The 13,670-nt window shown below is 49.1% G+C and overlaps 1 protein-coding gene across 1 annotated transcript in view; it reads right to left on the bottom strand.

Annotated features, from left to right (window-relative positions):
• Positions 1 to 6,207: 6,207 nt before the first annotated feature.
• Cacng3 (calcium voltage-gated channel auxiliary subunit gamma 3) overlaps positions 6,208 to 13,670 on the bottom strand; it is a 77,485-nt gene continuing 70,022 nt past the window's right edge. The window contains exons 3-4 of the mRNA XM_010623467.3: positions 12,698 to 12,838; positions 6,208 to 7,257 (exon numbers count right to left, since the gene is read on the bottom strand). Coding sequence (XP_010621769.1) covers positions 6,746 to 7,257; positions 12,698 to 12,838 — 653 coding nt within the window. The 3' untranslated portion in view covers positions 6,208 to 6,745. The remainder of the gene's footprint in view (positions 7,258 to 12,697; positions 12,839 to 13,670) is intronic.

Raw genomic sequence — 13,670 nt, forward strand, 5'->3', positions numbered from 1 at the left:
TTTTTTTTTTTTTTTTTTTTTTTTTGGCAGCTGTTAAACCCAGAACCTTTGCAATGAGCTACATCCCCAACCCCTTTTTAATTTGAGACAGGGTCTTGCTTAGTTGCTAAGTTACCCAGGCTGGGGTTGAGCTTAAAGTCCTTCTGCCTCAGGCTCCCAGAGTCCTGGGATTACAGGTGTGATTTGCTTTTTATTTACAAAAAGCAATCAGTGGTCCATAAATTTAAAATCTCAGTGTTGCTTGCTTTTAGCCTGATGACTTGGCTTAGCCATTGTCTTTATGGTGGCTTTGATTTCACCATGCTTTTCCAAGCCCTTGGACCCTGTCCTTTGGTTTCTGGTTTTCTCTGTCTTGGCTCTCTGTGTGCTGAGCTTGCTGTAAGGTTATGTTCTCCTTTGTGTAAACATCCTGACTAACTATAATACTGGCCTAGTTATCCTGCTATCTGTAAGAGGGATGCTTAGCTGTTCCCCTGCGTTGGGGTGTTCCTAGTTCTGGAAGCTTCTGAAGATACCAGTTCTAGTCAGTGATCATTCAGTGACTAGGAAGAGGGAGCTATTCAGCTGCCTCAGGAAAGGCAGTATTGCTGCAGGAATGCAGAAAACGCATCCTAGAGACCGGAGAATGGGGAACAGCTGGGCCTCAAAGATGTGGGACATGGAAGCTAACAGAAACCAAGGAAGCCACTATCTTCCCCCTTGTGGTGTTTCTATTGTTAAAGGGCTCATAATGCATTGCCATCCTCCCTTCTTTCTTTCCTTCCTCCCCTCCTTCTTCTTTGCCTCCCTCCCTCCTCTCTTCTCTTCTCCCTTCCTTCCTGATAGGTGTTTGAGTACCTGTTAGGTTTCAGGCCCAGAGGGCACAGTGGAGAACTAGACCTCCAAAGGCCCTGCTGTCACAAAACTTTTGTTCTTGTGGGGGAAATGTGTAAAATGAGTGAAGCGTTGTGGGTGGGGCTCATAGTGCTTGCTTAACACCTTCAGAGCCCTGGGTTGGATCCCCAGCCCTGCAAAAAATAAGCAAATGAGAAACAAAAAACTAAATTAAGTAAACAAATGCACAAAAATAAAATACTGCAAAACTTTGAGCTGTCTAAGCCGTAAATATGGACCACAGTAAAGAATATAGGCCACCTGTTTTAGAGAGTTGGTGAAGAAGGTCCTCTCGAAGGAGGTGACTGGTTAGCTCAGACCTGCAGGATGATAAAGAACCAGACATGTAAAGAGAGAGAAGGAATTTCAAGTGGTGGGAATAGCAGGTGCACAGGCCTTGAGGCAAAAATACACTTCATTTGATCAAAGAACTGACAAGGAAAGAAAGCACAGCTAGAGTGCGTGAGGCAAGATGATAGTAACCTGGGATGAAGCTGACTAGGCCAGCAGGTTCTCCGTAGTGCGAGACTTCGGAAACTGTAGCAAAAGTTTTCGTTGTTTCTCCGAAGAGGTGTTTGTGTTTCTGTCTTCATTTTTGAAATGGGATCTCACTAACTTCTTAAACTTGTGTTCTCCCAACACAGCTTCCTGAGTTCTGGGATTACAGGCCTATACCACCATGCTGGGTCACCACACAGTTTTTATAAATTTAACTTGCATCTGGTCCACTGCTGCTGCCCAGGTCCGTGGCTCCTTCATATCCTTTTGGTTCTGCCTGCTATAGCCAACTAGGAATTGCCTTCTTAAAATTTCAGGGCCAGGGATTTAGCTCAGTGGCACTGTGTGCCTGCCTCACAAGTGCAAGATCCTCAGTTTGATTCCTGGTATAAAAAAAAAAAATTTTTTTTTTTGGCTTAGTTCCTGAGTCATTGGCCACCCAATGAATGGGTTCATTGGTCGGATGTCAGGGGCAACCTCTCCCACCAGCTGTGGGTGGAGAAAAGTCATGAGTAGAACATGGCGACACAGAAACTAGCTCCAGAGATACCGTTTTGGAAATCAGTGTTGCACTGGGTGTCTAACTTACTAACCTTTTGAGGGTAAATGTCCGATTGTGTCATGGTTTATATCGAGATGCCCACCATGAGGCTCTCCTGCTCATGGGCAGGGAGTCTGGGCAGTGACTGGATCACGGGACGCCATGGCTGACTAGCTGGTAGGAGGTTGGGCCTGGTTGGAGGTGTGTCAGGGGACTGGCCTGAGAGCTGGCCCGCCTGGCTCCCCCTTCCGCTCACTGCTTCCTGGCTGCCATGACGTGAGCGGCTTTCCTAAGGAAAAACCCTGCTACCGTGCCTTTCTGCCTCAGAGCCAGCCAACTCTGGACAAAAGTGTGAGCTAAAATAAACTCCTCCTTTAAGTTCTGGGTGTTGTGTCGCAGCACGGAGAAGTGACTAAGACTGTATCTAATGTACCTCTGATTAAAACTCTTCAGTGGAGGGCTGGGGATTTAGCTCAGTGGTTTCGTCGTCTGCCTTGCAAGTGCCAGGACTTGTTCGATCCCTTAAACTCTTCAGTGGAGGGCTGGGGATTTAGCTCAGTGGTTTCGTCGTCTGCCTTGCAAGTGCCAGGACTTGAGTTCGATCCCTGGTTCAAAACAACAACAACAACAACAACAACAACAACAACAACAACAGACTCTTCAGTGGCTCCTAAATGAATACACTTTGGGTCAAAATCAAAATCAGTGCTGCATCCCCTGACCTGCTCTTCCTGAATCACACGGTGCTGCTCCTCTTCCCACTTGGCACCAGGTACACTGGCTTTTCTTATTTTTCATCTCTCCAGTCTCAGAGCCTTTGCAACACTGTGATTTCTTTAGTTTTTACTTTAGATGTGATCTTAGTATCATTTTCTCCTCCTTGACCACACAGCCAGGTTTGAGACTCCTTTGTACATTCCTCTGTGCTTGATGTTAAGCGCTGGCTGGTGGAATGGATGAATGCCAGGAAGTGAGAGACGGTGAGGCCTGTGGATTCACGAAAGACTTCGTGGAAAGCACGGGGCTTGGGCTTGGCCGTGAAGGATGGATGGCGTTTGAAAAGGACAGGTCACGCCTTTCAGGCAGGGATAACTGTCACTAGCCAAGGCAGAGTTGCAAGGAAGTGTGATGTGGCCAGGGTACCGTGTGGCGCTGGCCTGATTAGAGAAGAGGACTGCTGACCAGATGGGAAAGACTGTCTGGCTGGGAACAGACCCAAGTAGCACCCAAGAACTGTACTAGACCATAAGACTAACGTGGGTGCTGCTTGCTGTTTCACATTTTTTTTCCCCAAGAGCCTTATGAGTATAAGCTCATTTAATCCTCACAACCAGCCTATGGAGGAAGTGTTACTTTGGGTCCATTTTACAGGTGAGGGCTTGGGACGCTATTTCATGAGAGGTCTGCAGCTGACAAATGCAGGGCTTGGGTTTGAACCTGGGCAGACGCTGCTGCACAGTCCTTGTGCTTGGATGTTTCCCCCAAGCTGCCTCTCACCTCTACAGTGGTGGAAGCTTAGCTCGGCACAAGAGCCATTCAGGGCCACACACTGAGGAAGCATGGAAGAGACCCGAGGGATCTGGTTCTGAAGCTGGCTGAGGGTGCTGCTGCTCAGAAACGCGCGAGCCGAGAATGCAGAGGTGGTGAGGGAGACCGGAGAAATGCGAACATAAAGCTCACCGGCAGCTGTGGCTGAGGACTTGGAGCCAGGCAGGTCTGAGTCTGTGTTCCTGCCTTGCCGGTTATTTGCAAGTTCTTCCACTTGTCTGATGGGTTTGATGATATGATGCCCACTTTGAAGGTTAGGATTCAATGAGACGAAGCAAGTGACATTCACAGCGCAGTGCTTGGCGCACAGGGTGGTGGTCTATTGCATGGAATACTGTTCATCGGGCGCAATGACAAGGACTTGGCTGGCACCACTGATGTCAGCCAACTGCATCCAATCTTCGAGCAAAGGTGCCCTGAAGTCCCCGGGCCAAAGCCTGTCAGGAGCGGGCCTGGGTCAGGGCCCCTTCTCCTTTGGTCCTCTGGTCTATGTAGAAGGTCTTCCCTCTTGGCCTCCAGGGCCAGTGCCCAGGTGGTCCGGGCCCCTGAACCTTTCTCTGCTCCCTGGGACAGCTCCCTGCTTTTGATAGACACCCTTCCTCGGGGTGGCTGAGGCTGCTTCTTTCTCCTGACAGTGGACTTCACCTGTTTGCACCAGCTTTCTCATCTTTCTGTCCCCAAGGGTGGCTGGAGTCACTTTTTCCCCAGAGTGGGGAAGATGGGTTGACATACAGAGCACTGAATTGCACAGTAAGGGAAGAATGCCCTTTCCTGTTCTCCTCTGTCCTCTGATGAGCCAAGGGAAGCATCTTCTTTTGGTGTCACACAATCTTTAACACCTCTGTCACACTTCGGTTATATCCTTTGGACAAAGCCTGCCTTCAATTTAAGATAAGCAGCAGTTATAATATAGCAAGACTGGTTTTGTTGTTGTTGTATTTATTTCCCCAGTCACCATTTGCTTATGCAAATAATTCCAGTTTTCTTTTTACAGTAGTGATAGTATAGAATTATCCTTCAACATGTATTTATTAGGAAAAAATGAGGCAATATAAAGAAAATATTAGGTCTGTAATTGTTGATGTGGAATGTGGATAGAAGAACCTTATAAAACTTGTACTCAGCTGACCGAGGTTTGGAAAATGCCAGCGTCATGGGAAACCACTCAGTGCAGGAAGCCAGCGCTGGGCCGTGAAATGTGGCTCTGTTATTAGCTGCTAATATGCTTTCTCTCTTTGAGCCTGTGTTTCTTTGCCTGCCAAATGGAAAAGGTAATTCCTACTGCATGGGGTAGTTTTGAGGATTACATGGGATAAATTGATGTATATGAGGGCCATTTACTTGTAATGACCCTTAGTTGTTAAACCAAGTAACTGTTCCTAATATGCCTTTATCAGAAAATTCACTGTGAATGTGGGCACATTCCTAGTGTCCCAGGATTTCTACCCTGTAATGGAGGTGAGACCAGAGGAAGTCACACAGCCTCTGGTTTGTTTCTGGGCTGGTTGGGGAGGGTATTGGTAATACTATCTCTGTGGGGTTGACTGGGAGGATCCAAAGGCTTAACAGGTGCATGGTACCAGATGCAGGTCAGCAGGAGCCCTTGGGATGATGACCCCTGCTCCTGCTGTGTCTGAAGCCTCAGTAGGACAGGTCTCTGGAAGATCAAAGTGCAAGGTATGCCAAAAAATGCTGTAGGAAGGGCCGAAGGTACGTATTTCTCATGCTTTCCAATATCAAGTCTTTGACTGTCCTTCTGTTCTCTCTCCCCAGTTTTCAGAACCTGTGTGAAGTGCATTCTTTGCCTCCTTCCAGAAAGCATAACCCCGTTTGGCCTTTATTGCGCTGCAGTAATGTCGCAAAGGACTGTGAGTGTCCCCCTAGCCCCGCCCCCTCACATACATGTGCGGAAGCCCTAACTCTCAATGGGACGTTATTTGGAGGTGGCGCTTTTGGGGGATAATTAGGGGTTGATGTAGTCACAAGAGTAGGCCCCTATAATGGCATCAGAGGCTTTATAGCAAGAGAGATCAGTTAAAGCAAGAAAGTAGCCGTCTACCAGCCAGGAGAGTAGTTCCTGCCTGAAGGAGTGTCTTCCAGGATCCCAGTCTTGGACTCTCCAGCCTCCAGGTCCATGAGAAGTAAATGTCAGCTGCTTAAACTGTGATATTTTGTCATAGAAATGAGAGCTGACTGATAATATAATGTTCACTCTACCTAGAATCCATCTAAAAATTAAAAAAATATATGACTATAATGGACCAGTCATGTTCTATATGCTGTTTTATTTAAACCAACCTAACTCTGAGCAGAGAATTATCATGCTCCATTTCCTTTTTTTTTTTTTTTTTTTTCCTGGTACCAGGGATCGAACTCGGGTCCTTGCACTTGTGAGGCAGGCGGCGGAACCACTGAGCCAAATCTCCGGCCATGCTCCCTTTTATAGAAGAGGAGACTGAGGCTTGAAGTCCAAGGTCCCAGAGCTACCATGCACCAGATGAATTTGAATGCCAGCACTCACAGGTCTTGGGTCCCCTCCAGGGGTGCAGGCTGGGGAGCACACTAACCCAGACATGTGCAGTGAACAAGTTCCTGGGGTAAAGAGATAAAAACGGGGCCTTTTTCTGGTGGCTAGAGTGTGGATGAGCCAAGGTCAGCTTCCATGACAGAGAGGAGGCAGATCGGTGGTGTTTGTAGAGGAAATACCCAGAAAGAACAAAACACCTCCAGTTCAGATGGATACAACAAGGCAAACCTTTAATAACATGAGTGCTTATTACATTAGCTGCTTCGGGGCTCTGACATCTTTGATTTCTGGTCATGTTTTCTAACACACAAAGGTGAACGCCTCCCTCAGGGCCACCTGGCTGGTTGGTTTCCTGAGGATCTGTGTGGGTGGACAATGGGAACAGCAATGCATGTGTCCCGATGGGGATTTGGAAATTCCCCCCGGCCATCACCCATGACTTTGAGTAAAGTCCTCTTCCGAGGAGGGAAGAGTGTGGAGGTCCTTCCAGCAAAGAAGGAAGAAAGGAAAACATGTAGCACAGATACACAGAGAGGAATGACATTTAAGGGATTGGCTTGAAAAGTTAGAGAGAATGGAGGTGTGGGACTTGGGGGCCCGGGGACGAATGTGGGAGAGGGCTGAGTCCATTTGGTTTCATTCTTTGTAAGAAGTAATACCATCACGAGGACCATGCCATGCAACCTTAGAGACATCTGTGGACACTTCCCTCAAGGCTGTGCTGGGCGTGGGGCGGAGGTCAGAGGTCAGAGGTCAGCTCAGACAGGCGTGGTGCGTCTGTTGGCTGGGTTGTTATGCAGCGACTCTTTGAACTCTTTGGACGTGGAGTTGTGGAACTGTAGAAAAGCGTGGTCCCGGTCAGAGTTGAGGAGGGTCCCCATGGTGATCTTGGAGGGATCCCGGGAGAGGGTGAACATGGAGATGTCGGTGGAGGGGATGGTGTGGAAGCCTTTGCTGATGGGGGACAGGTCTCGGGACCTGGGCTCAGTGGAGCGGGAACTTGACCGCCTCCGGAATCTATACCTGTAGGGTGGAAGGCGGGCAAAGGTAGATTTCTTCAGGAGCTCGGAGTGGGATTTGGCTCGTAGCTGCTGATGTTTTTCAATGTAGATGTGCACAGCCACCACGCCCACAATTTCCGCGATGATGAAAGAGAAGGCGCCGAAATAGAAGGACCAGCCGTAGGAGTAGCTCTTCTTGGAGTCTCGCTGTCCTGGGTCTCCTGCATTGGCTGAGATATAAACTATGATGCCGATAATGTTGCTTAGCCCTAAGAGAACAGAAAACACATGTTTTTATAAACCTCAGAGGTAACTTTCCCCTTTAGTATTGAAATATTTATAGAGAACATGGAGGTAACAGGAAGAGAGGGGAACGGATCGGAAATCTCACCCCTGGCTCCCCTTGCAAAGCCTGCCTCTCTGAGAGTGAAGAATTCCTCTCCTCAGTCCCGAGCAGTGTGCATTCAACTAAAGAATGCGTCCCCCTCCAATGGCAAGTGCAGTCAAACGCAGAACACATTGATTTTCCTTTAGAAGAGATCCGTTCCATCAACGCTTCCTCTGTGGCACTAAGCCAGGGAGACACAGGCCTCTGCCCGTGAATTCCTCACCATTGGTTGGAGAGACAGACGTGCAACGCTATTACAGCACAATTCAGTTCAGGCTCTGTGGGTGACATATGTGAGTGACTCAGGAGCAAAAGCACCTTGCTTTGAAAATGGGGTGACATTTGAGATGGATCCTGAAAAATGGAGCCAGGAAAGAGAAGCTTTGCACTAAGGAGCGAGAGAAGGAATTGAGAATGATTTGTCTGGGTCCTTGCTGGGATGATTGGAGGCCAGGGACAGCTTAAGCTGAAGTAAGAGGCAGCGGTGAGACCTGGTTTAGAGAAGGGATTGGAGGTGTCGCATTGGAAGTCCCCGCGGAGGGCTGCGGAGGTACAGTCCAGGGGACCTTTGTGGGTCTGAAGGGGAACAGATATCCCTTCCCTGGGGGAAGGGATAGCCGTTTACCAAGTTTAATTTTTTCTTTCTTTTTACAGTACTGGAGATTGCACTGGGGAACACTGAGCCACACCCCAGCCATTTTAATTTTATTTTTTAGATGAAGGATCTTGCTGATTTGGCCAGGCTAGCCTTGAACTTGACATTGTCCTGCCCCAATCTCCTGAGTATTTGTGATTTCAGGAATGTTGCATCCTGCCCTGCCCCAGTCTTTATCTGTACTGAATAAGATAAGGCTTTATATCAGAAAGTTAAGAATTGGAGAGTGCAAAGCTGTTATCCCCCATAGAGGAGGACTGCAGACTTAGCTTCCCCAAGTGCCAGCAGAGTAGCACTGGACACGCCAGCTAGCCTCTCCTCGCCTCCACGTTTGGGCTATCTGGAGGGTGGCCCTAAGTGAAGACTGTCTTTCATTGTGGTTCCCAAAACTAGCTGACAAGTAACCATTTCCAGGAGCCTCCTGAGTCCTCCCTCCAGTCCTTGAAGGCTCTAAACGCTCTGGGGGTCCCTAAGGCCTCCCCTAAGTCAAGCAACTAAAAAGTGAAGGCTTGGCACAGCAGGGCCCCAGCACCTGCTCAGTAATATTTTGAATGTGTCTCTGCTCATTCTCCATCTAGGATTTTCCCCAACAGCCAGGGCCAGGGCCTGCTTCTGCCTCGTTCCTCTGGGCATTGCCCAGCCCAGGCAGGTAGGCAGCCAGTTCTAATCACTGAGATACTTCTCCTCATGGGAGCTGGCACCTCCCGCTCTGTGTCAGGCTGGAGGAAAACCAGCTTCTCCTGCGGGAGTGTCAATTTGGCTGGAAGATTAGTGAGGAAGACACATTCTTTTATATTAAAATGAACACGGATATAATAAGCAGGAGAAAGTAGAATTTCACATGAATTTTTAAGTTAAATGGGAGGTGGACTTCAAAGACATTTCATCTCACTGAAGGCAGCTTCTGGTGATGCCCCCTGATTTCCCAGGGCCATGTTTTCTCTCTCTGCCAGCAGGGAAATTTTGGTGGGAAAATTTAGAAAGCCTCAAAAGGAGGTCTTCCTGGAGGGGGTTGGGAGGAAGAAGAACTTCAAAGAGATGCTCAGATGAAAAACTGGGTTAAAGAGGCAGGGAGCCAAGTGAGTTGCCAGACATTCACAAGGCACTAACTGTGTGCCCCACCAAGAAAAGTTTCTGTATTACCCTTTCTTTCCTTCTTTTCTTTCTTCCTTTCCTCTATTCTTCTTTCTTTCCTGCCTTCTCTCCCTTTCCTTCTTTCTTCCTTTTTTATTCCCCCCCCCAGGCTTGAACTCATGGCCTTTGTTGGGCTTGAATTTGAGATCTTCCTCCTACCTCAGCCTCCGGGAGTGCTGTGCTGGGACTACAGCTGTGTGCTACCCCACCTGGCTTGTCAGCACTATTTCAATGAATCATTGGGGCAGGCCTACTTTTAAGAGTAGATCCCTCGGTTATAGATGTGGAAATAAGTAATTTCCTGCGTTGGCACAGATAGGAAAGGTCAAAGTGGAACTGGGAGCCATGGTAGGGTTAGCGTTGGGTAACCAAGCTTGGTGTGGTGGTGCATGCCTGCCATTTCAGCCACTAGAAAGGCTAAGGCAAGAGGATGGAAAGTTAGAGGTTAGCTGGGGCAACTTATGGAGACTCTGTCTTAAAATAAAAAATAAAAAAGTCTGGGGTTGGAGCTCCGTGGTAGAGCACCCTGGGTTCCATTCCCAGTCCTGGGGGAAACCTTTTCAGTAACAAGTTCCACAACAAGATGCGAAGTCATTTTGTCCTTCCCATCAGACTGTAAATTCCCCAAGGGAAGGGCCTAGCCCTGTTCATGGCTGCAGCCCCAACTCCTAGTCCAGAGCTGGCGCTCAGCAGGAGCCAGTTCAGACTGGTCATGCGAAGGAGGGACTGGAGTTTACACGAGCGCAACATGCACCGTGCTCTGATGACAGCCACAGTGTACGGAGCACAGGCCGGATGCCCTGTGCTGCTCCTGGCACAGTTAATACACTCACTCAGTCCTCTTCGCCCCGAGCTGTGGGGCCATGGTTATGCCCATTTTCCAGACAGGGACAACTGAGCCTTAGAGGGGTTAAGTGACTTGCCCAAGGTTACACAGCAGGAAAGTGGAGGAGCCAAGGTTTGCCTAAGGTGGCTGCCTTCTCAGTGCCTGCTTCTGAGCAACACAGAGCGCTTAGTGCACAGCAAGTGCTTTAGGAAGGGTTAGTGATTACTTTCCAGACTGTAGTGCAGCCGAACAGTAAGGAGCCTTAGAGAGTGCTGGATTCTTCGTTTCCTTCATTTGATAGGTAGTAGAAAGGGGCTCTCTGGGTTCCTGGGGAGATGAGGTTTGGGCTTAGCCCCCATGTTCCCAGCTTCCACCGGGGCTTTTCCACACCTGCTGTCTCTCACAACACATCTGGTGACACTTCCCTGACAGTCCCCTTGGGGGACAAATCCTAATCTCTCATTTGTCGGATGCTGTCACATTGGCAGGACACTGGTCCTGATCCGCTGGGTCACTCAGGGCCAGGATGGACTAGCAGTGGCAGGAACGTGACTCCTGGGGCTTTCCAGGTGTTACAACTACCTGTCCACACAGAGTGTGGTCAGGGGCCACGATCTCTTTGGGCTGACCACGCCTCTGGGGGAGATGGCGGCTCCCTCCTGGTCTGCAGCTTGGCTTCCCAGAGGCGCAGCTGGATGTGTCTCATTTCCCAGAAGGGAAAGTACAGGGGAAGGAGCCTGAGCAAGTTCTCACATGGGACTGGGACACCGGGTCCCAGACTTTGGAACTGTATCATCGCTGCTTTTCCAATGTTACAAAGTAACAGTCTGGTTTTTTATATCCAGTTTCTTTCCAAAGACACCATGAAGTTGATGCTGTTATTGTTACAGCAGAGAAAAACAAGTCTCAGGGAACTGGTAACATTTCCTGAGGTCAAATAGGTGGAGGCGGGATTCAAACCCAGGAGGGCAGCCTGTGCTACCCAGACCTCCACCCCCTCCACCACCTCCACTGCAGCGCCTCCCGGCTGGGGCTCAGGTCCCTCCCTGGGCTTAGCCATCATCTGGAAATAGTACACTGAAGGTTCCAGAAACAATTCATGAGCTTGAAATCGCTTTGTTTCAGTATATTGTTATGATGCTTCTCTTTTATTATTTATTGTTTCTCATCTCTTATTCTAACTTGTCAATTGAACTTTATTGTAGGTGTGTATTTATAGGACACAATATTCCGCCTCTCTCTCCCTCCTTCCTTCCTTTCCCTTTCCTCCCCTTTTCCTTTCTTCCTTGTCCGGTGTAACCCGCGGTTCCAGGCATCCTTTGGGGGTCTGTACCCCTCCTGGATGAGGGGGTGATTGCTGTAGGGTGCAAAGTTCAGAGGCCTTCACCAAGGAGTCATGCCCCAGCTCCCCTTGTCTTTGCCTGTTCTTTGCTTTTCTGAAGGATTTAATCCAGAAAGCATGAATCTGCCTGGAGAGGGGTGGCGTGGGCAGAGCTGGTACAGAGATGAAGGAAAGGAGGGAAGCCCAGAGAAAGGGCGCAGAGTGAAGGCCGAGAAGAGAGCCCTCCTCGTCCCGTGGTCAGTAGGGTCGGACACCAAGCTGCTACTGACTATAAGGCTTTCGCAAGGGTATCTGGGGCTGCTGGTCCTTAACCTGCCTTAGAAGATGCTGGGAGGATACGAGGACTTGAGTCATTTGCAAAGCTGTCAGCGGTAGTCACTTGATGGACACATTTCTCAAAGCTCCGGGGGTAGTGAATATCAAACCCTAGGGAACGGGAGGCAGGGCTCTTTCAAACACACCACATCCATCTCTTGCTCACATAGCCCTCGGGTGTCCACCTTTCACACACGTAAAGTACATATGAGGTGCCATGAAAATATATGGTGAATGTGTGCCTTTTTCCCCCAAAAAAATTATTACAGGAAAGGGCACATTGCCACTAATCCCCGTCAAAATCCTTTCTTAGCTTCACACATACTTGTCCTGTTGTTCTCAGCACTTTGAACGCAGCTCTGGAAGTCCTTTCCTGTGTGTAATTAACAGGTGCGATGGAAAAGGCTGTGAATGCTGCTGCCGAGTGCCATCTAATGGAAAGGCAGGCTCACACGAACGTTTCTGGTGGGTCCGCATCCCCCTTACTCACCGAAGCCAGTACCACGTGACTTCTGGTTTTCTCCAAAGTCAAAATTACCATGAATAGCAAATGTTTTGAGTCAGTTTGGGACATCAAGGCAGCCGCAACAGCACAACCTAAAGACGCTCACGAGAGAGGACTTCCAGAACTGCTTCGGAAAGAACTGCTTTGGTAAGTGTATCTGAAGCAAGGGGCAATACTGGGGGAGCAGGTTTAATGGTAACGAGTCTTATGAAAATTTTAAAAATTTAAACACGTGCACTATATTTCCATCACACCTTCTATGCCATCCTGTTACTCTTTCTCTGGCTCTGTCTCTCTCCCCCCTCTCCCCTTGTCCCTCTGTCAACCTTGCCACCCTGACTTCTCATTTGTCCCTTTCCTTCATGCCACCCTAGGCCAGATTAGCAGCATCTTTAATTCTAATGGGAAATCTGTGCTCTATCAGCTCTAGAACATTTTCCTGCTCTTTCCCTACAGGGAACCCCAAATAGCAACTCTTTGTCCGAGTGCCCCTGGCTTCAGTTCGATGTCTGTGAAGATCTCGGAGCTGGTGCAAGACACTCACCTGCAGAGACAAAAAAGATTCCCGCACTGAGGATGACGTTGTGTCTGCTGCGGTGGAACTCGCTGGCCGCCACGCAGAGCCCGCCGAAGAAGAGAAGGGTGACACTGAGGATGGGGAAGACGCTGGAGGCCCTCACAGCGCCTGCGGAGAGAAGGAGAGAAGCCTTCGCCTGCACCCCAGCCAACACTGGGGTCCACGCACTGTGGGCACTGCAGGGCCCTGAGGGAAGACGGCACAGAAGTTGGAGGAGAAACCCGCATGCAACACAGCTGGGAGGCCAGTGCCCTCTGGTCAGGGACTTGTGCTTAGGAGGAGGCCCAGGTTGGACTTAGTACCCTGCAGCACCATCTAGAGAAGTTTAACAGTTTTATTCTTTAATCTGTGTGCTGTAAGTAAAGCCTGACGGACTGAGGAAGGATCGCTAGGGGCTGGGAGCCTCCACTAGCCTGGAATGTGGAACCCCGTTATCTCCCACCCACGCCTCCCACTTCCGCAGTTCCCTGGGGCAGGTTCTCAGCCTTCTCCTGCCTCAGCCCAGTGATGCCTGGTGGGGGCCTGGGCATGAACAGAGGAAGGACCAGGCTCAGGTGACAGTGTCCCTGTATCTGAGGGATTGTGACATTAAAGAAATTAAAACATCAAGGCAGATCAAGAGGTGGATCACTGAAGAAAGGGAAAAAAAAAAAAGCTTTTTGCTTCCCTGGGGCAGGTTCTCAGCCTTCTCCTGCCTCAGCCCAGTGATGCCTGGTGGGGGCCTGGGCATGAACAGAGGAAGGACCAGGCTCAGGTGACAGTGTCCCTGTATCTGAGGGATTGTGACATTAAAGAAATTAAAACATCAAGGCAGATCAAGAGGTGGATCACTGAAGAAAGGGAAAAAAAAAAAAGCTTTTTGCTTGCATTTTGAACCAGGAGCACAAGATTTCCTTTTTTTTTTTTTTTTTTTTTTTTTTTTTTGGGGTCAATTTGGGCC

The sequence above is a fragment of the Fukomys damarensis genome, unplaced genomic scaffold (genome assembly GCF_012274545.1).
Source record: "Fukomys damarensis isolate Sample0158 unplaced genomic scaffold, DMR_v1.0_HiC HiC_scaffold_34, whole genome shotgun sequence".
NCBI lineage: Eukaryota > Metazoa > Chordata > Mammalia > Rodentia > Bathyergidae > Fukomys > Fukomys damarensis.